The 21,837-nt window shown below is 42.4% G+C and overlaps 1 protein-coding gene across 1 annotated transcript in view; it reads right to left on the bottom strand.

Moving 5' to 3' along the window:
* LRP6 (LDL receptor related protein 6) overlaps positions 1-21,837 on the bottom strand; it is a 158,108-nt gene that overhangs the window by 26,759 nt on the left and 109,512 nt on the right. Inside the window, exons 8-14 of the mRNA XM_082255712.1 lie at positions 16,829-17,045; positions 16,442-16,731; positions 13,848-14,074; positions 9,077-9,261; positions 3,052-3,378; positions 2,765-2,964; positions 1,063-1,274 (exon numbers count right to left, since the gene is read on the bottom strand). Coding sequence (XP_082111838.1) covers positions 1,063-1,274; positions 2,765-2,964; positions 3,052-3,378; positions 9,077-9,261; positions 13,848-14,074; positions 16,442-16,731; positions 16,829-17,045 — 1,658 coding nt within the window. The remainder of the gene's footprint in view (positions 1-1,062; positions 1,275-2,764; positions 2,965-3,051; positions 3,379-9,076; positions 9,262-13,847; positions 14,075-16,441; positions 16,732-16,828; positions 17,046-21,837) is intronic.

Raw genomic sequence — 21,837 nt, forward strand, 5'->3', positions numbered from 1 at the left:
TATTTACTTTGCATGCAGCCAGTGACATCACTGGCGCATGCGCTGTGAAGAAACGGCCGCACGTGGCGTTCCTTCAGAGCCCTGTGCCGTGAACGGCGATGCCTGCGCGCGAGTGTTACCATCTCGGCTCCGGCCAATCAGAGTGCTGGAGGACACGAAGCCGGAGGACGCAAACCTGGAAGATGGCTGAACACGTCGGCCGTGTCACCTGTGAGCGGGCGGCGCTGCGGGTGCTTCGTTCTAAGGTAAGTATTTAATAATGAGCTAGTATGCGATGCATACTGGCTCATTATGCCTTTGTCTTTCAGGTTACTTTTTTCCCCCTGAGGTTTACAACCTCTTTAAATCATTTCTGAAAGCTGCAAACAGAAACAACTTCATTTTCTAAGAACTGAGCACTTCAACAGAGAACAGGAACTTGCCATCGGTAGGTATGTGGTATTCACTGATCCAGTCTGCTACTCATATTGCCACACAAACAGTTCATCTAATTTCAGCCTTAAACTAGGCTATCCAGAGATATCAGTCTAAAAGAATTTACAAGGCCTTTCCCCTGAAAAGTGCTGATTGAATACAAAGTTATTAACTAATTAACCAATTCAAACGAATCACTAAGCCATATGACTGCTTGTACTAGGAGCTCCGAAGCCCACACAAAAAAAAACAAAAAACTTGCCATTGGGAATAAAGAGCGGTCGGCTTGAAGGAAAGCTGCACTGAGAAATATTTTGAACAGGCCAGATGCCTCTGGCTTCAGTATGGATTCAGTCACTTCTACAGGACAAGTATACAATCAAGTGAAAAAAGGGAACTTCAAATCAGCATAGTTTTTCCAGATCTGTGACTTGCAGCCACTGGATAAGAAATTCAGCAAGGGAACTAACATTTTCTCTTTTGGTAATTTTAATTAAAGATTTTAAAAGGATACAGAATGTAACCTCATGCAGATATTTAACCAAGAGAGACCGTGATCACAACCTGGATATCATTCTCAGCACAGGTTTCTTTTACATGAATAATGTTTGGCACAACCTGCCTGGAAGCAGAGCATTGTATACTCACCCTCTCTCAGGGTTCACAAGAATGGCCCTGGGTCGGTCTTGGTCACCTTTTAGGACTACTCCTACAGCACGTCCATCCATACGTGTAACATTAATGACATTGGTGGCTTCACAAGTCCAGTAGATGAAGCGGCTGTAGATGTCGATGCTCATATCGTATGGCTGCATGTCCAGATTCTGGTTAGTGTTCGTGTTGGAGACCACAGTTATATTCTGTACAGGACAGACATACAAAAATGCAGTTATCTTAACGGAGGTGATCAAACAGAAATGGGCATACTAGCGGCGCGGAAAAGTTGCTAATCAGAAAAAATGGGATTTTTGTACTTACCTTAAAATCCATTTCTCCAAGTTCATCGACGGACACAGCCTCATCATGAACGATTAATGGAGACTCTGCTGTGCACTCTGCATGGGTCTCTGAACTGGGACCCCCCTGAACTAAATCCACACTGCAGGCATGCCCCTAGGGGTCTCCTACACTGGGACACCTCCAGACTACTAGGGTGGACACACTATCCCAGAACCCCTAACAGAGTGGGGATAGCGGGGGGAGACTCCAGGGGTCTCTGCTGTATTCTCTGCCCTGGGACCCCCACCAGACTCTAGGTTCAGACAGGGGAGAATGGGAGTGGGGGAAGCCCAGCTCACGGAGGGATTTAAAGGATGGGGAGAGGGAACCTGCAGGCAGGTCCGACCGTCCCTGGAGGTTACCCACGTCCACCCCAAGGAAAACTACCAAAAGGGGGAGAGGGGGGGACTTTACTTACCCTTAATGGTGCGGGTAATGCTCCAGACAGAACTCTTTGCCACAGAAATAGGGGAGCTGTCGGCCAAGGAACCGCTGCGACTCAGACCCAAGCCCGGTCCTATGCGACCCTGCAAGATGTTTAACTAGCGTGCCAGTCTATGTCCGTGAGGCTATGTCACGGCTGACCTAGCTGCGGTCTGCACACGCTCGCTGGCTGGGCTGGGGGGACCACTAGATATAGATTATCCAGCCTGTTGCCCAGCCAGGTAGTTGATTTCAGATCTGCCGAGAGAAAAAACTAAAAAAAGATGTAAGGAAGGAGAAAATTGCTAGGACCAGAGATCCCAGTCGGGAGCCTAGGTCCTTACTTCCGACTAGACCACCAATTATAACTGTTTACCTAGAGCAGAGGGGGGGGGGGGGGTTGCAGGGGTTATATATCAAGCTGAGGATGGCACATGGATGTAACCAGGTGTTTTTTGTTCAGACTAGTCATACTCCTGGAGGAGGCAATATAAACCACTAGTTATGATTTATGGAGCGCAGAGTCTGTCGAACGAAAGAGAAAAGAGGGTTTACACATTATGATGTCTGAACGGTGATGTATTCGTTTCTGTGCATTCAGTAAAAGACTCTTGTAAAATTGTAATGTATATAATCGGCTACCATGTCAGCGTCACAAAATTAAGGCCAGACACGTTTATTGGTTTCCAGTTCCCTGGGGTTGAGGAATGTGACAATGGTTCATACTAAATTCTAAATCTGGTTTTAAAATGAAACATGGTCCAAAACGTGAACAGATTACAAAGACAACCTCATCTACCAGGCTGCATCTTCAATGTCCAATCACAGGCTGGGGATGCATTCCTTAGTAACTTTACCACAGTAATCTCTCTACAGCAACAAAATATATAACAGTCTCCTGCTAGCCTACAGACACATCTCATCTTACCTGGCTCCCATCTTCAAGGGCACGGCGGATGGTCTGCCTGGAATCAATCCAATACAGGTGCTTTTCCACAGGGTCATAGTCAATTGCACGAACATTACGCAAGTTATGAATTGGAAGAATGATGTCAGGGCTCTGCTGCTCATCAATCACCATACGGTTGATGGCGTTTTTCTGGCTGAATAGCAGGAATGAGCTAGGCGCTGCAAGAGATGGTTAAAGGGTCATTTTATGACACACACTGGGGTTTTTAAGGAGCTTGCCACATATTTCCTGGACAAAGTGCTTACCGCTGCAGGTCTTGTTGTCTGAGTTCAGAAAGTAGTGAACAGGACAGCCACAGGTATAGCCGCTGACAGGCGTGGCCAGACAGAGGTGAGAGCAGTGACCATTACTAGATGCGCACTCATTCCAGCCGGACTGTCGGGAGGAATGAAACACCAGGATGTCCATGACATAGTCCAGGTGGCCCTGGATAATGGTTCTGTTTTGGCCACTAGTTTTATTTGCTCTCTCGATACTTCGGCGGCTCCAATCTGTCCAGTATATAAAGTCTTGGTACTGGGTCAGCCCAAAAGGGTGAGGCAGGTCATCAGCTATCACTTCTCTGTCTTGTCCTGTGAAAGGAATGGCAAGCAAGAAAAGTTTTATGAAAGAACAGGGAAAGACACCATGCTTTATGTACTAAAGTGACTAAAAGTAAACCTACTTTGGAACTATGGAGGCTGCCAATGCTGACCTCTAGGTCTTTGAGCCCTTTCACACATGCAAACTGCCCATAAAACCGAGCATTTTTACGCTTCGCTTTAAAGGCGCTTTTGAGGCCTTAGCGGTGCATTTTTTTAAAAGACACGTGACTCAAAAACTACTTCAAAAACCATTTTGAAGCCCTTTTCCCATTTCAAATGGAGAGGGGCTTTAGGCACTTTTTGTTTTTTAGCTCTCCAAACATGCTGCTTGCAGGATTTTTTGCACCGCCCTGCCAGTGCACCGCCCCAGTATGAAAGCATTCATTGATTTCAATGGGAATAGGCTTTCAAATGCTTTTTTTTTTTAGCGCCAAAAAATAATTGGAGTTACTGACCTGAAGCTGGTACACAGATAAGGAGTTATGACTTTCTAATCTGTATACTTATTAGGATAAACGATCAGTTAACCACTTGCCGACCAGTAGCTGTAGTTTTACTGCGGCAGGTCGACTACTACTACACTAAATGACGTACCTGTATGTCGCTTCCTTTAATAGACAGTGGGGCACACACACGCTGATTGGCAAGAGGGAGAGCCACTCGCGATCGCTCCCCATGGAGACAGAATGGCGGTCTGCCTATGTAAACAAAGCAGACCGCCATTCTGTCACAGATGAACACAGGGATCCTGTGTTCGTACTATTTAGGAACACAGGTCTCTGTGTTCATCTATTGAGTAAATCCCCCACACAGTTAGAAAGCACTCCCTAGGAGCACACTTAACCCTTTGATCGCCCCTGGTGTTAACCCCTTCCCTGCCAGTGTTATTAATACAGTAACAGTGCATATTTTTAGCACTGATTACTGTAGTAAGGTCACTGGTCCCCTCAAAAGTGTCAGTTAGGTGTCGGATCTGTCTGCCGAAATGTCGCAGCCGCTAAAAGTTGCTGATCGCCGCCATTACTAGTAAAAAAAAAAAAAAAAAAAAAAGACAAATCTTTCCCCTAGTTTGTAGACGCAATAACTTTTGCGCAAACCAAATCAATCAATATACACTTATTGGGATTTTTTTTTACCAAAAAATATGTGGCAGAATACAAATTGTCCTAAATTCATGAAAAAATTAAGATTAATTGTTTTATTGTTATTTGTTTTATTTTTATTGGGAATGTTTAATAGGAAAAATTTTAAAAATGTATTTAATTTTTTTAGAGTGGTCGCTCTTTTTGTTTATAGCGCAAAAAATATAAACTGCAGAGGTGATCAAAGATCAACAAAAGAAAATGTCCTGGTAATTAAGGGGGTAAAACCTTCCGGTCCTTAAGTGGTCAAGCAAAAGAAAAGAAAAAAAAACCCCAAGTTTTCTGCATTTTCATCAGGAAAAGAACACCAACCTGTGGAAATTTAGACACAAAGCCAATCATTAAAATCGAGTTTAAAATTTGCGTAATTTTAACTGGTTGCCGACCGCCGCACGACTATATACTGCGGCGGTCAGCCCCGGTCAGGCAGAATGACGTATCGGTACGTCACTCGCCTGTCACTGACTTGCGAGCCTATTGCGGGCGGGCGCGCGCCCGCCGCGGCTCGTTCACAGACAAGTCAGTGCGTGTGACCGGCGGACTCGATGTCCGCCAGTCACACTGCGATCGCTCCTGTGAAGGGAGAAAGACAGAGCGGCTTGTGTAAACAAGCTGCCTGTCAGTTCTCCCTGTGTAAAAGTGAAGATCTGTCCGTTCTACTATGTAGAACGGTTGATCTTTGCTTTTACACCAATAGGAATGTCCCTGCACAGTTAGAATCACGCCCCTAGGACACACTTAACCCCTCCCTGTCCAATAAAGTTAACCCCTTCCCTGCCAGTGTCATTTTTGCAGTAACAGTGCATATGTATAGCACTGATTACTGCAGTAATGTCACTGGTACCCCCAAAAGTGTCAAAAATGTCAGTCAAGGGTCCGATCTGTCCGCCGCAATGTCGCAGTACCGAAAAAAAAAAAAAATCGCAGATCGCCGCCATTACGCGTTAAAAAGAAAACACCAAAAATGACAAAAATCTTTCCCTTTGTTAGTAAACGCGATAACTTTTGCGCAAACCAATCAAAATACGCTTTTTGCGATTTTTTTTTACCAAACATAGGTAGCATAAAACAAATTGGCCGAAAAATGTTAAAAAATTTAGATTTTTAAATTTTTTTTGGGGAATTTCATATAAAAAAATGTGAAAAATATTGTTATTTTTGCAAAATTTACGCTCTTTTTTTGTTTATAGCGCGTGATCAAAAAATCGCACAGGTGATCAAATACCACCAAAAGAAAGCTCTGTTTGTGGGAAAAAAAGGACGTCAAATTCGTTTAGGTACAGCGTCGCACGACCGCGCAATTGTCCATTAAAGTCACGCAGTAAAAAAAAAAATCGCAAAAAAACCCCTGGTCCTTTAGCAGCCAAATCCTCCGGGGCTTAAGTGGTTAAATTATATTTTTAATATTGGTGTTTAAATCGTCAGCTTTCGTTAACATAATCCTTGGTGATCCTGTCATAAAGGTAATTTTTCTGATACTTCCTATTACAGAGTAAAAACATCATGCCAGTCTCCCAACTATGCTTCAGTTAAAAAGAGTTCTGATGGGGACTACAAGTGGCCATTTCAACACATATTGCATAGGCACGGTCAACTGCTGTCACTCATAAGAAAACTAGTCCTGAGAAAAATCATTAAGCCATCGCTGAAGTGCATGTAGGCAGAAAATGGCTGCAAGTGACAGCAATAAAATATACCAAAAGATGAAAAAACATGTGAAAAAGTATGTTATAAAAACACATACAAACATACACACTTGTTTACGATAAACAGAGCTTAAACTAAATGTTTGGAGGCTCTGTATGTCCGAGATCTCAGAGTAAGTCCCAGTTCACATTTGTGCGATGCGGGAATGCTGCGAATATACAGCATGTTCTCGCATTGCATCTGCACCCCTGGCAGTTCACACTGCCATATGTGATAAGCTGGGGTGTTAAATTAAAAGTTAACGACACCCCCAGATCAGATCGCATATCGCAGTGCGATCTGAAAGCTCGCACAGAATCGGATCGCACTGGTGTGAACCACCATGCGATCCGATTCTGCTACGGACCAAAAAAAGGGTCCTGTGCGTGTTTTAGTGTGATTGCGGTGCAAATTCAGCCAAACTGTATGGCTGAATTTGCATCGCACAGAGATCGCATGTAATTTTAGGAGCAGTGCGCTCCGAATTACATGCGATCTCTGTGATCGCACTAATGTGAACCGGCACTAAGCCCCCTGATAATGAATAAAGCGGTGAATAGTCATTCATTTATGTGTAGATTTTCACATGAGCTATTGAGATCTATAAACACCAAGTTTTATGAACAAACTGTATATGTGAAACTGAGCCCGATGCTCAACCTGCTGACAAAAAAATAGAAGGAAAAAAACGGATATGAAATGCTTCACATTTGTCTAAGGGAAAACTTCTAAATGTTTTTGTGGCTGCGACCATAACAAGGAAATGATGCACAAACCCACCACACATCAGAAGGAGGCAGTAGAATGTCATAAAAATGAACTGGCATTCTGCTTTGATAATTAGGATTTATAATCACACGAGTATTTGGAATCTATATGTTTCCATTTGCTAACTAAAAGACCCAGTGGAAAGGACATCTTCGGGGCTACACAGCTTCCACAGCCTTCCAGAACACTAAATTAGCCTTTCCGTCTCATCTCACTTATCAAAGGACACCCAGTTTGGCTTGAAAAGAAAAAGGGTACAACTCCAGAATGTTAGTTCAATAAACCTTACGACCTTGTGGTTTCTGTTTCATTCATAAAGTTGCTGAATAATTAACACACATCTTGCAGTGAAATGTGTATCAGGGAACGGAGAGCTGTAGAGGCAGGAAAAGGCCCTTTAAAACCCAGGCGAGGAGCGGATGGGTTCAGGAAGAAACTGATAGAAGGGGAAGCTTTTATACAAAGCGGATCAGTTACTTAAAACAGCATGTTTAACATTTCCCCCTGCAGATAAATCCTTTTTAATGCAAATGAAGTCAGAGCGGCAAGTGGAGTTTGGCACCTGTCCATGGTGCTGCTCATTTCCTCCACAGAAACATTCCAGCCGCATGGAGAAGACAGCAGCCCGACGGGCACAGCTGGGAGGCAGCTTATTTACCTGCAGTAAGAGAGCTGGCTCTGGGCCCTGCTAACAGCTGGCCCTTCCACAGCTCCACTGCACTTTGTGTATAGGCTTGGAGCTTTGTCTTCTTGTGTACAATATAATAAGCATGGGCAACCTGTGCCATTTATCAATGGGAATTAAAAAAAATAAAAATCCCCAGAATTACCTAGGAGATTAAGGTTGGTGGAACCTTTAAAATAACACTAAAATGGCACAGACTGATTAAATGAAGATGTATCAAAGAATGTTTTTTCCTTTTAAAAAAGGCACAGCTGACAAAACATTACACTACAAGACTTCACTGTGTCATAAAACAAAAAACATACGATATAAATATATAATGAGAGCCTATATTTTTCCAGCCTCTTTTGAAAAAAAAATAAAAAAAGCTGCAACATTCCCGGCCAGCAGGAATAACCACTGCATGCATCGAAAATCACTAGTACACCTTCCTGTCAGGCCTATAGTAAAATGATGGCCGGGTGGGAGCACTGTTGTTCCCGTTACGCTGTCCTCCCAGAATCAGGCCCTTCTGGGGTGTGATATGACCCATCGTGTCCACCAGACACAGCCAATGACATAGGTCTGTTCTGGCCAATCACAGCAGATCACATGACCGATGTACACAATGAAAGGCTTTGATTCATGCCTTTTATTGTGTACTACTGTGATGAGCTCTGATTTGTCACAGTCATCACATGGTACAGATAGGGCCATTTACAGACCATCTTTACCATGTGATTAACTGTAGCCAATCACATGTAATTACAATAGTAAACACTGAAGAACACTATGGTAACACTCCATTGCTCTGGTCACTGTATGTAAAAATATATATATATATTTTTTTAACATACTGTCATCAGTGTCCCTGATCACCGGCACAGCAGTTATACAATACCTGTTCTGCACTGGTGACAGGATGTAAAAAAAATAAAAATTAAAAATCAAAGTTTTTTTTTTATTTCTTCTTTTTCCAAACAATTGTGACAAACAATTACAACTTAAAAAAGGAAAAAAACTTGCCATGCCTCTTCCTAAATACCTTGGACTGTCTACTTTCCAACAAGGGGTAATTTGGGTGGTATTTGTACTGTACTTGCATTTTCTTGCCTCAAGTGAGTAGTACATCAGGATTGACTGATTTTCACATACACACAATATATATATATATATATATATATATATATACTGTATATATATATATATATATATATATATATATATATATATATATATATATTTTTTTTTTTTTCCTTTCCAACAGACTAAATAATATACACAGACTTGGGTTATTGCACCAAAGAAATATAGCAGCATACAGTTTGGCCTAAACTTATGAAGAAAGATTGTTTGCAAGATGTTTTGTGCAAATTGTGTTAAGCTAACATGGACTACAAAACAGCTCTCGGGATCCTGCACTTACCTAGCATGTTGGACGACTCAATGAGGTTGGTGTCAAGGTCTGTCCAGTATAGTCGTCTCTCAGCATAGTCGATAGTCAGCCCATTTGCCCGGCCCACATTGGGTACCAAAGTAATACGCTCACTTCCATCCATAGAAGCCCTGTCAATCTTGGGCTTTCCTCCCCACTCTGTCCAGTACATAAACCTATAAAGGGAACAGAATTGTTATTCAATAAACAAAAAGACAGTGGAAGTGAATTTAAAGCAAAACTGCACATACTACAACTTCTTGGAAATTAAAACCCAGGCCAAGCAAATACATTTAATAATTCTGTCTGAGTTTGGAATTCTTCAAATGCTTTACTGTATTGTAGTTTTGTAGGATTCTTCCCTCTCAATCACAATTTTTTTTGGAACAAAAAGTCACCCACAAAAGCTTGTCTGCTTGTGGCAGCCTTTAACCCTTTTGCAGCCAGGCCCTGCGCTTCCCTTTTAAACTCAAGTGGTAAGACCATTTTTGCAATTTTTCGATTGCTTTTTTTTGCCTCAGCTCTCAGTTTGTAAAAGACCCGCGTGCTTTTATTTCTGAAAGCATATGACCAGTACTACTGATTTTTAAGGCCCTGTGATATTTGTGCAAATATTTATCAAACCCATATTTTCGCTAAAATATACACTAAAATCATTATTAGCAGATACAAGCACAGCAAATTTGACAAAATTCCTGCTTGATTTCTACTAAATCTAAACCTGTATTGCCTTAGTAAGAAATATTTGTAAAATTTAAATTGTACCCTTTTGTGAAATAGTGAAAATTGAAGGTACGCAAAACTGTAAATAACCAATTTTCTAAAAATTGAGGATTTTCCATTTTCTTTTACTTACAGCTTTCAGTATTTCTAAAAGACCCCCTAAACCATGCATTTTATGAAAGCATAGAACCAGTAGAGAAAAAAAAAAAGGCGCTATTGATTTTTTAAACCCCACAATGGTTGCGCGAATGTTCAAATCTCTATGTTCACTTAAAAAAAAAAATACACACACTAAAATCCTTATTTGTACACAAACACAACTTACAAAACTCCTAGCTGAGGGCCAGTTCACACATATGTGATGTGGGAACTGTGCAAATCCACTGCGGGTTCCCACATCGCATTAAACACGCAGGCGGTTCACACTGACTAATGCGAATCCCTGGGGGTGTCAATACAAAGTTAACCACACCCCCAGATCAGTTCACATATCGCAGTGCGAACTGCCAGTTTGGACATTAATCGGATCGCATAGGTGTGAACACCCATGTGATCCGATTCTGGTGCAAACCAAAAAAGGGTCCTGTGCAACTTTGGTTCGAATGCAATACAAATTCAGCCATACAATCTGTATGGCTGAATTTGCAACGCACAGACATCGCATGTGATTTGCAGAGCAGTGTCTGACATAGCATTAGTGTGAGCCAGGACTAAGGCCTTGTTTACATGGGGTATACTAAAGCGTACGCCTGTGGAGGGCAGCGTTTACCCACAGGTAGTTCCATTAATGTAATTTGGAACGCAGCAGCTGCAATGACAGACCGGCTGCTCCCCATCTGATATTCATGCAGGTGCATGGCTCCAAATGCAGACAGTGTGAGTTCAGGGACATGCACCTACGCAGATGTCAAGTTAGGAGCAGTGGCTGTGTGCATGCAGCCCCTGCGTCCCAACTGACATCAATGGGACTGCCTGCATGGGGATGCACGGAACACCTGCTAAACACGGCCTTGCTGAAGCATGCCTTGCGTGAACAAGGCCTTACCAAGTTTTATTTTTTTACATTTTTATTTTAAACAATTTTTTTTTTTTTTATCAGATTCCATTATCTGCAATCCCAATTCAATGGAGAATTCAGACCGTCTTGGATGCCAAAGGCGGTCCAACGCCATATTAGGTAATGATTTTGTTCTTTTATCATACTTGTTTCCATACATTTGTCCAACCGCTGTATTGTTTTCAAACTACAGTCTGGGTTTGTAAAGGCCTTTGGTGCACACAGTGGATTTTTGTCCTTTGTGGAGATTGTGAAATACATTTAAATAAAATGTATTGTGCCTATCCTTCAAATTCAAAGGCATAAAATCATGAGAAAATGCATTGTTTTTGCAGAGATACGTTTTTTTTTTTTTTGCTCAAACATACGTAATCAGTGCTCTGACAATGTATTCATACATTTGTGAGTTTGTAATGGCTCTTTAACATATATACCTGGTTGCAATAAGATTCTATGTACTTGGAAGTAGTGGCAGCAGAGCATTGACCTACTTAACATAAGAGAACAGAAAGGCGACGAATGGAGCTGTGCCCAACACAACGCTGTCTGGCTGAATGACCAGATAGTATTTCAGGTTTGTGTTCCCAGAGAGGGTAATTACTGATAGCAGACCAGGATGCAGAGCGGATAATGTGCCTTTGTTATGGCAAACAGAGAGGGGACAAAGAACTACTGAGATCTGGAAAAATAGAGATCATCTGCTATTTTTGTGGAATTTTCCATTTCCTTCTAAGGATATTATATCATAATACAATTGCCCCTTGGTTATAAACTGTGTACTGTCAGCCTGGTTTTAGAGACCAGGTGAAGACAAAACACTATAGTGAACGTTACTAAACCTACAGCAGGTATTTGTTATGTTACAGCTGTACTCCCAAAAGACACAAATGAATGCAACTTTATTTCTACATCATTTTAAATGCAAACAGTGTATGCACCTGAATTTGACCTCGTATAGACCCCGCAGATTGTAGTTGAGAGGGAGAAGCAGCACAAAGAGCCAACCAGTTATGCTGCAGTGCTCATGTGCTACCAAGAGGCATGCTGATTGGATAAAGCAGAGTGAAAATGAACTGATCATTCTTGTGTGTCTGCTTTCAATATCAAAATTACAGGCTGGGAAAGGGGACAACTACTGCAGAAAAAAAAAAATCAGGTCATCTGCATTGCCACACAGGATTGTGCTGTGTGGCAGAGCTGTATAAACCTTAGAACTGGATGGGCAGCAAAAAATTGTTTGCAGGTAAGGAAGCTTCCATGTATGGCTTTTATTTATATATTGGGCCTTTTGCCTGAAGTTCAGCCTTAAAGCAGATCCTCAGTTCCACACTGTATCAGCTTTCCCCCTCTGGAAACACCATTCTAGCATGTGCGCAAATACACCTAAGGCACATCTGTGCACAAGCAGGTGATGCCCCACGCATGTGCAAATAAAGCCACACTTCCTAATTTCGATAATAGCCATCTCTGCATATATATGGAAAACTCCACATGTAAGCAGATGGTTGGGGGAAACCAGTGCATGCACAGATGTGATGCAGGGCTAACTCCGGACCTAAAGCCCTGCAGCACATCTACACAGTCACAGGTGGGGGCAGGTGTAAAAAACATAAGTTATGCCTAAGCAAGAACTAAGGAAGTGTTTCCCAGCACAAACTTCACCATCAAAAAAAAGATGTTGTCCAACTGTATGGGCCCTTTCACACAGGCGGACCGTTCAGATCCGCCTGTCAGTTTTTTTTGGCGGATCTGAATGGTCACCCCATGCATCTCTATGGGGCATCGGATGTCAGCGGAGACATGTCCGCTGACATCCAATCCGTCAAATCTGGACAGATGGAAACCCTATTTTCCATCCGTCCAGCGGATCAGATGAGAACGGACAGACTGTCCGTTCCCATCCGATTCCCCCATAGAGATGCATGGGGACCTGACAGCTGTGTCTCCGCACACTGCACAGAGACACAGCTGTCATCCTCCTGCTCAGCGGGGGATCGGCGGATCGATCCCCCGCTGAGAAAAACAGAGTCCGTCTGACGGACTCACTGTGTGAAAGGGCCCCAAGAGTGGGGGGGAGAGGAGGCCGGGCAACATAACATACTTTAGGGTGAAGATCCACTTTAACGAAGCAAACCTCTAATGAAAAAAATGCCAGAAAATGCTGTATTAATGCTAAGACTATCAATAACAATAATCATAATAACACTTTAAAGTGTTCAATCACCTTTAATTGATAAAAGAAAAAGGAGGAGGAGCGATTACATCTATCAACACCACAGAACAAGTGCGAAGTCACAATCTCAAAGACTTCATACTTCTCAGTTCTGCCATTCTCTTTAAGTGCTAAATTCAAAAGATACATGCTGGGAGGGTTTATCCACCTAATCATGCACTGTGGACTTTTGTCAGGAATGTTACTACATATGCCCTAATTCACTGCACCCTAGAAGATGCCTGCACAGGAGATGCTGGACATAAAAGTTTGTGAATTAAAGAATAAAGTGAGAGCAGATTGTACACAGAAGGGGAGCAGAAAACACGCAAATGAATGAGAAGAGATAGTCTGCACTTCATGATGCTGGGACATCTCACATAATGTCGAACTCCCCACTAAAAACATATCGCAGTGCATTGTGGCCCACAGGTTTACATTCTAAAAGGCCAAAAAAATTACTCTTCACTGCACAATGATTTATACCCTAATTTGGGCCCTTTGGGTGCACTAGAACGTTTACTACAAAAGGTGGACAAACTTTTAAAGCCATTTCTATTGCCAGTCTACAGATACAAAGCAAGCTATTACAGCACCTAATTTTCTGGTGCCTGACCATGAGTGTACACTCAAATACTACCCAGGGTTAATCACTCAAAATAACTGATAAGTGTCTGGAAATTTGCATTGACTTCATTTCTGTACACAGCTTTACTCCATACTGAACCAATCAGACAATCTATACTGAAACTCCACTTCTGGCGACTCACCCATCTGCTGGATCCAAAGCCAATGCCCGTGGGCTGTCCAAGTCTTTCCACACTAGTATCTGACGATGCATGCCATCCAGCTTGGAGACCTCAATACGATTTGTGCCAGTATCTGCCCAGTAAAGGTTCTTTCCCAGCCAGTCCACAGCCATGCCTTCAGGATAATCCAAGCCAAACTGGACCACGTGTTCTAGGGCACTTCCATTCATGAACGCCCTGCTGATTGTCTGCAAGCAAAGAAAACAAGTATTCGTTGGTGAAACTGCTTGGCTTGCAAGAAAATCCTCACCTGTCGCTCCTAAAGGTGTGGGGGTAGTCAAACGAAAAGGCGGCCTACTATGGAGCTAAAGGAGTGTAAAATTCAGCAGTCAACCCAATGTAGAAATCAATATGCAAATTTCAAACTAATTCAATATACTTATTATGAACCGGAATATAATACAATAGCATCTGTATTGAGCTACTATAGAGTAATCAGCTTCAAATGTAGAGATCAGAGAGAGGCATTCCAGCTGTCAGTGTTTAAAGGGTTAGTTTACCTTTTCAGAAAAAAATAAACACTATTACACTCTCCCTACCCCCTGGACCCGTTGTATTTACCCCCACGGGTGATGAGCAGTTAGTGCCCAAACAGATGGTGTAGAGGTCCCGGGATTTGAAATCCCCTCTCTTCTCCATCTTTATGCAGTGCATCTGATCTGTCCCAGAAAATCCACAAAAAGAAGAGCTGGGATTTTAAATCCTCAGACTGCTACACCTGCTGCGTGGGCACTAACAGCTCATCACCCAAAGAAATTAAGTACTGCATGTATGAAGGTGGGGTGGGGAGGATGTACAATGTTAGGTTCACCTTCTAATTTTTTAGTTTTTGAACTTACCTGTCTTTTTATTTGTAATTAAGACATCAAACAGCAAGGAAAAGGTTTGCCTCTTAGGGGGTCTACGACAGCAGAATCGAATACACAACAAAACATTCCGCATCCTGGCTAGATACCTGACATTTTGGGTCAACTTAGACCTGCAGGCTGTTCCAGAAGAGCCCGCATGCAGTCTTAACTCACACACTGCATACTGTTCAAATCAGAGGAAACACACAGCTGGGGAAAGGGTGAGGCCAGAGCTTAACCCTCTGCATATGGTTGTAAAAAACACTACTACCAGCTTACCTTAAAAAAAGGCCAATGTCTAAAGGGCAAGAAAATCCCCATCCACAAATCTGCCCTGGAACCAAAGAGGCGGTTTGTCATATATGTAAATATCTACAATACGACTTTGTATTCCCTTTCCAACGCAGCAGGTTGCGCACTAGGATAAGAGCCGGTTCACACTGAGGCGATCCGACTTCGAGGGGCGACGTTGTGCACCGCGACTTGCAGGGACTTCACATAATGGAAGTCTATGCAAGTCGCCCCCAGGTCGCCCCAAAGTAGTACAGGACCCTTTTTCTAAGTCGCAGCGACTTGTGTCGCTCCTATTAGAACGGGTCCTGTACTACTCAATGGCGAGCGACCGACCGCGACTTGTCAGGCTGACAAGTCGCCTGACAAGTCGCGCTAGTCTGAATAGGGTCTTAAGCTCGTTTCGTTTGTTTGTTGACCTGGAGCCTACAAACAAAAGGGTTGAGAGGAAGCAGAATACATAATAATTGGTACATCTCAGCAATACCTGCCCACTGCCCCATGTTTAAGCACATTAAACATGCTGCAAGTACAGGAAAAAAAAATTTGTTGATGTGCCAGAAATACCTCTCTCTGACATGACAGCAGCATATTTTTTCCTCTGAACTCTTAGACATGCAGTGTCAACTCTGTCTACTTCATTTCTGATGGTTGAAAAACACAGACACAGAAGATCTCTTCATCTCCATAACCCTTCCTTTTGCACAGGAAGAGAGAGCACATGACGTTATCTCACAGGATTTCTGGTAGGATCAACAGGTATTTTTGCACTCATTAAAGAGATACAATAAACCACTATATTTAAAGTGTTAGCAAAACTGTGGGCCCCTCCAACCCCAAACAGAGATTCCTCCCCCCTTCCTACCAACAAGGCCTCAAGCAAAGTTTCAATTAGAAAAGAATCTGAAAGGGAACGGCTTCCGCTCACAATGGAAAAAAAAAAAAAAACCATGGGTAGAGTTTATTGCAGAAGATTTTTTACTATTCTCAGGGCGCTCCAGTCCAGTCACATGGTCCCCCCAGCGGCCAGATTGAGGGGAGGGAGAGATCACCAACAATGGCTGAAAAATCTGGGTCAGTGAAGTCACCCATAGGTTTACTATGGGGCATCTATGGTCAGATCTCCTCCTTCTCCCCTGAAGCTGCTGCTGGGAGCTGAAAATAGGTAAGCATTTGCATCTTCCCTACACGTTCGTTAGAATAGGCGTTAGAAGAGGGGTGGGAGCAATTTTAAGCTTAAGTTCGATATAGACTTGAATTCCGCCTTAAACATATGAAAAACACAAACATTTTAAAGAATCCTGGAGATTTCTTACAAATATCTAGGGAAAAAAATACTAACAGATGTACTAATTGTAAATTTATGTCGGCAATATCATGTGGGCTGCACACATGAAATGTCAGATAAGCATGTACCTTTAAACTGATGTCTGTCCAGTAGATGCGGTTATCGGTCACATCAAAATCAAGAGCGGAGGCCTCCTTCACACCAGTCAGTGGAATGGCTACATTGTTATTGTTGGTCTCTAGTGATATGCGGCGGATGTCAGCCCGGCGGGAGAACAGAAGAAATGCCTCTGGTACAATACAAGTCTTCATATCATTTATTAGCTCCAGCCCTATGGGACATGCGCAGCGCGGTCCCTGGGGTCGATACAGGCACAGGTGGCTGCAGCCACCATTGCTGTCAGCACAAGCATTAGAACCTAAAAAAAAAAAAAAAAAAGATACATAAATCTATTTTTGCTGTGTATTCCTATAAAATCCAAAGATTACTTGAACCATTGCACACAAGCAGCTTACCGGATATCTTATAAATGTTTGTGGCCTTCAGGCCCATCAAGTCAGGCAGCTGGTCAATGATCACCTCACGCTCGCTAGTGTGTTTGTGTACTCTCTCAATGCTGCGTCTTTGCCAGTCCGTCCAATAGACGTAATCCCCTAAGAGTGTGAAACCAAAGATGTGTGGCAGCTTGTCCTCCACCAGCACCCTGCGCCCGCTGCCATCCATATTCATGACCTGAAAACAAAACACAGAAAATCAACAATTATAATGAAGGTATTATAATTATACAAATAAGCAGCAGTGTAAAATGCCTGGGAAAAGGAACTCAAGAGCACTGAAGGTTTACTGTACATATATTTAGTTAGTGAACAGTTTACACTTCACGACCGAGATTAAAGAAATGTTGCACAGCATAGAACCATTTGTCAAGAAGCTGAGGTTTTCCTTACATCTCTTTAAAGCGGAGTTCCAGCCATTTTGGGTTTATTAAAAGTCAGCAGCTACAAGGTGGCCTGAGCGAAAGTGGAAGCAGGTACCCGTCAAAATTAGGTACCCGCTCCCTCCCCCCCACAAAAAATGACATGTCAGGGGTCAGGAGCACTTAAAGAGGAAGTAAACCCTCCTCTGCAACTTGTACCTATAGGTAAGCCTATGATAAGGCTTACCTATAGGTACTGTAAATATCTCCTAAACATGTACCGTTTAGGAGATATTTACTTTGCATGCAGCCAGTGACATCACTGGCGCATGCGCTCTGAAAGAACAGCCGCTCGGGCCGTTCCTGCAGAGCCCTGTACCGTGAACGTTGGCTCCCGCGCGCATGCGAATGAGTGACTTCATCGCGGCTCCAGCCAACCAGATGGCCGGATGCTGCAAACCCGGAAGAAGGGCGACCGAACATGTCACACATGAGAGAGGTGAATGGTCGACACTTGCGGGGCTTCGTTCTAAGGTAAGTATTTCATAATGAGCTAGTATGCGATGCATACTAGCTCATTATAGGTTTATCTTAAAGGCGTTTGTTTTTTGTTTGTTTTTTTTAATTCTGAGGTTTACAACCTCTTTAAAGCGGAAGTTCCACTTTTGGGTGGAACTCTGCTTTAAAGTAGAAGTACAGCCAAAGTTAGTTTGGCTGTACTTGTACAGTGGATTACAGGAGTGTAATTAGTTTTGCACTCCACTGACCCACTTTCACACTGTCTGTCTCAATTGGAGACAACTGGTGAAATAGCAGCTATAAACAAAGCAGCAGTACTTCCAAAAAATATTAATCTTAAAAACTAAAACAGAAAAAAAACAACTAATCACAAAAATAAGTACTGAAGGACTAAAGTGGAATTCCAGTCTGTAACCAAGCTTAAAATCGCTCCCACCCCCTTGTAACTCCTTTTCTAACTACCCTTTGGAAAAGAAGATGCGTATACTTCCCCCTAGAGCACTCTGGTCCAGTCTCATTGTCTCCCCAGTGACCAGATTCAGAAGGGAGGTGAGATCGCCAACCATGGCTAAAATGCCTGGGTCTGTGACATCACCCATAGGCTTACTATGGAGCATCAATTGTCAGATCTCTTACCTCTCCCGCCGCTGGGAGTCGTTCAAATGACCAGGCAACCTTAAAATAAGGATCAGCATCTTCCTTCCATATGGTAGAATAGGAGTTAGAAGAGAGGGCTGAAGTGGTTTTAGGTTTAGCTCTAGACTGGAATTCAACTTTAAACATATGGAAAACACAAACCTTTTAAAGAACCCTGGAGATCTCTCCAATGTAAGGGAAATCCTCTCAGACATAAGAATGGAAGATTCCTGAGCAAGTGATAACTAAAATCTTTAAGGCTCCATGTACACGGGACGTTGTTAAAAGTCCCTTTGAATGCTGGAATTTTTAGGACGTTTGAAACGCCCGTTCGGTCGCGTTTGTACCCGCGTTTAGCGGCGTTTGCGTTTAGAAGCGTTCCTAGAGGTCAAAAAAAAATTCCCTTTTAAAATGGAAAAACGCGGATCATCGCGTTCAGACGCGTTTGAAACGCCGGGAAACACACGTTCGAACGCAAATAATTGCGTTCTAACAACAGTCCCTGAACGCAACTGCCTGCAAATGACTGTAAACGACCTGGTGTACATGGACAGATAAGATAAAATGTAGATGGGTTCAGGGGCTTCTGAAAAAAATGCCCAACTGCTCCTAAACGGCCATTTCCACCGTCCCGTGTACATGGAGCCTAAATTGTTCCTTTATGTTCACAACTGACAATATTCATCAAGACAAAAAGGAGATTAAATGTTGCCAGCGGGGACACAAAGATTTAGATTTGGTTCTCAGTGATGCGATTTCTGATGCGTTGCAGAATGCATAGAATCACATGACAAGTGAAATAACCAGAGTTTCTATGGAGGACACTTACATATGCAGTGCTATTCAGATGCAATTTAAAAAATGGTCCAGTGCAGTGTGATTTGTATCTACATACACTTGAATGAAAATCACATGCAGATTGCTTATCTGTCTTGAGAACATGAATTCAGTAAGTCTTTGCTTTGTGACTCCCATCTCTGATCCATGTAAGAGAGAGAGACTGACCGTATCCAAATTGCATCAACTCGCACTGGAGGTGCTCCATGAAATCGCACTACAAAAACGCATTTAACTCGCACCACATCGTAAACCTAGGCTTAAAAAAAAAAAAAAAAAAACCTGAAAGGGGTTCTAACTCTCCTCAGTTTTTTCCAAAATTTAAAGAACGTTAACTTTAGATAAATTTTAACGTATAGTAATGTAAACGATAGCTTACTGAAAGGTATACATGGACGATCTTAACTATTGCTTTTGAAGTCAATCTCATCACACTGGGTAAAGAACTGCAGCAGATGTTAAGGCCCCTTTCACACGTGTGCAACTTGTCATGCAACTTTTGCCATGTTTTCCAATGATACCCATTCATATATGCGCAACTTAAAGTTGCAGCAACTTCAAAGTAGTTTCTGCACTACTTTGGCCCGATTTTAATGCCTTTTGAGGTCCAAAGACATAGACATTGAGGTCCAAAGACATAGACAAGGCTTCAAATAAAATCGCGGCAACAAAATTGCGGCAAAATCGCACGACTTTCAAGTCACACAAGTGTGAAAGGGGCCTAAAGGACAACTGCATTTATGTTGAAAAAACATAGCGGGGAAAGAATACAACATTCTGTAAACAATTGCCACACAAGCCATATTGTAATTTAATATCCCATTAAAAATGACCTATTTTATTCTGCAGTGATGCAATGTAAAATTCAAGGCAATATGGCTACCTGGAGAAAAGTCTCCAAAAAGTACATTTCCTGCTTGTATGATTTGCTCACTGATTTCTCAGAATTCTGCACACAGATCCAAGTCAGATTTTATCCACCGACTGTAACAAAAGCTTCATTTTTGGTGTGTTTTTCCCTAAGGGTTAATTACTTCTAAAAGGATGCAATCATTGCAAATATTCTCATAACATAAAAAAGTGCATGAGCCGAATATAATGAAATCTTTTCAGGATCAGTATCCAAAGGACATGGTCAAACAAATAGCTATTCCTTCAGAGCAGAAAAAGGCAACCGTTTTGTTAAAAATCCTTTCAATCTGTATTGATCACCCAGGAGATTTTTTTTTTTTTCTCCAACAAAAGTAGTTACTCTAAGTCTTACACAAACTATATTTTTCTCCTTCCATCTGCTAAAAACCAAGGTAAATCTAGGCTCTGGTGGTTCTTGCTCTGGGAACCGCCAAGCAGTGTGGAGTTTCACATTCTGGGTCAAAGTCTAAACACAGAGAAACCGCAGAGTGGGAGAAAGTAGAGCAGAGGAAACATGTGGCTTCAACCACATCGACCCAGATCCTCTGGCTGATAGCTGGCAAGGAAGGCATCAGCAAGATGATGCAGGGCCTTCCCTATTACCCGGCTGCAGAATGCCAGACATCTGACGGCATCAGATGTGTTACATTATTCATCCAACTGCAGAACCGAAGAGGCGATTGCTTGTGGTACAGATATTTTTCTGAATACTTGTCTGGGGTGAGGAGAGAATATGCATGACCCTCCCCCATCCAAAACTGATTTTATACACAGCCAGAGGGTTTATTAACAAACAAGCCAAGTTATCAGCACACAGTGACTGAATACAATTATCATAATTGGAAAATCACTGTTTCATTGAAATCCTGCTTACATACCATTACACACACTCAACCCACACTTTCCAGGGTGCCAAAGAACCCTGCCCACACACAGCGAGTACCAAGCACAATAGATGTTTTTTGATAGGATATCTTACAACAGGCTTTTGCAGTTTGGAGCTAAAAATTTGGGGTTTGGTCCAGAAAAAAAAAAAACACTGCACAGAAATGTAACAGAGGTTACTACAATGCAAACTATCTGATGTCTGCAATTCATAACATACACAGACCAAAAAAAATGTTTTTTTCCTCCCAGACTGAGCTAGGCCAAATGTTTTGGAAAAAAAATTAATCATTATCAGAAAAGAATTCACAGAACACTGACTACAGTCTTCTGAAAAATGAAGTACACCCCATGGAAACTATTGACATTAAAGGCCTCATGTACACTAGATGTGATCAAAATGTTAGTAGAAAGCTGTAGGAGTTTTTTCAGCTTTTTTGCAGTAGCGTTTTTAGATGTAGCATTTTTTAGCAAAAGCTTATGGCTCAAAAACGTTGATAAACGCAGAAAAGCTGGGTCCCGGGTTTTTTTCCAGCCAGAAAATGCCCCTGCTAGAGCTGCACAATTAAAACATATAATAATCACAATCTCGATTCTCATTTCCCCCCGCCCTGCAATTTCCAATTTTCACGATTCTCATTGCAGTCATAATGAGATAAGACACATAGCCAGACATCCCAAGTCTCTGCCATGCAGGCTGCGGCTGCCTGACACTCAGGCGATATCCCGGCTGTCTGTGTCAGAGCTCAGATGTCAGAACGGAGCCGATTCTTCCAGTGTAGTTCCGGCTCCGTTCTGTCACAGGCAGGGCGATATCAA

Source organism: Pelophylax lessonae, assembly GCF_965119305.1.
Source record: "Pelophylax lessonae genome assembly, chromosome: 4".
NCBI lineage: Eukaryota > Metazoa > Chordata > Amphibia > Anura > Ranidae > Pelophylax > Pelophylax lessonae.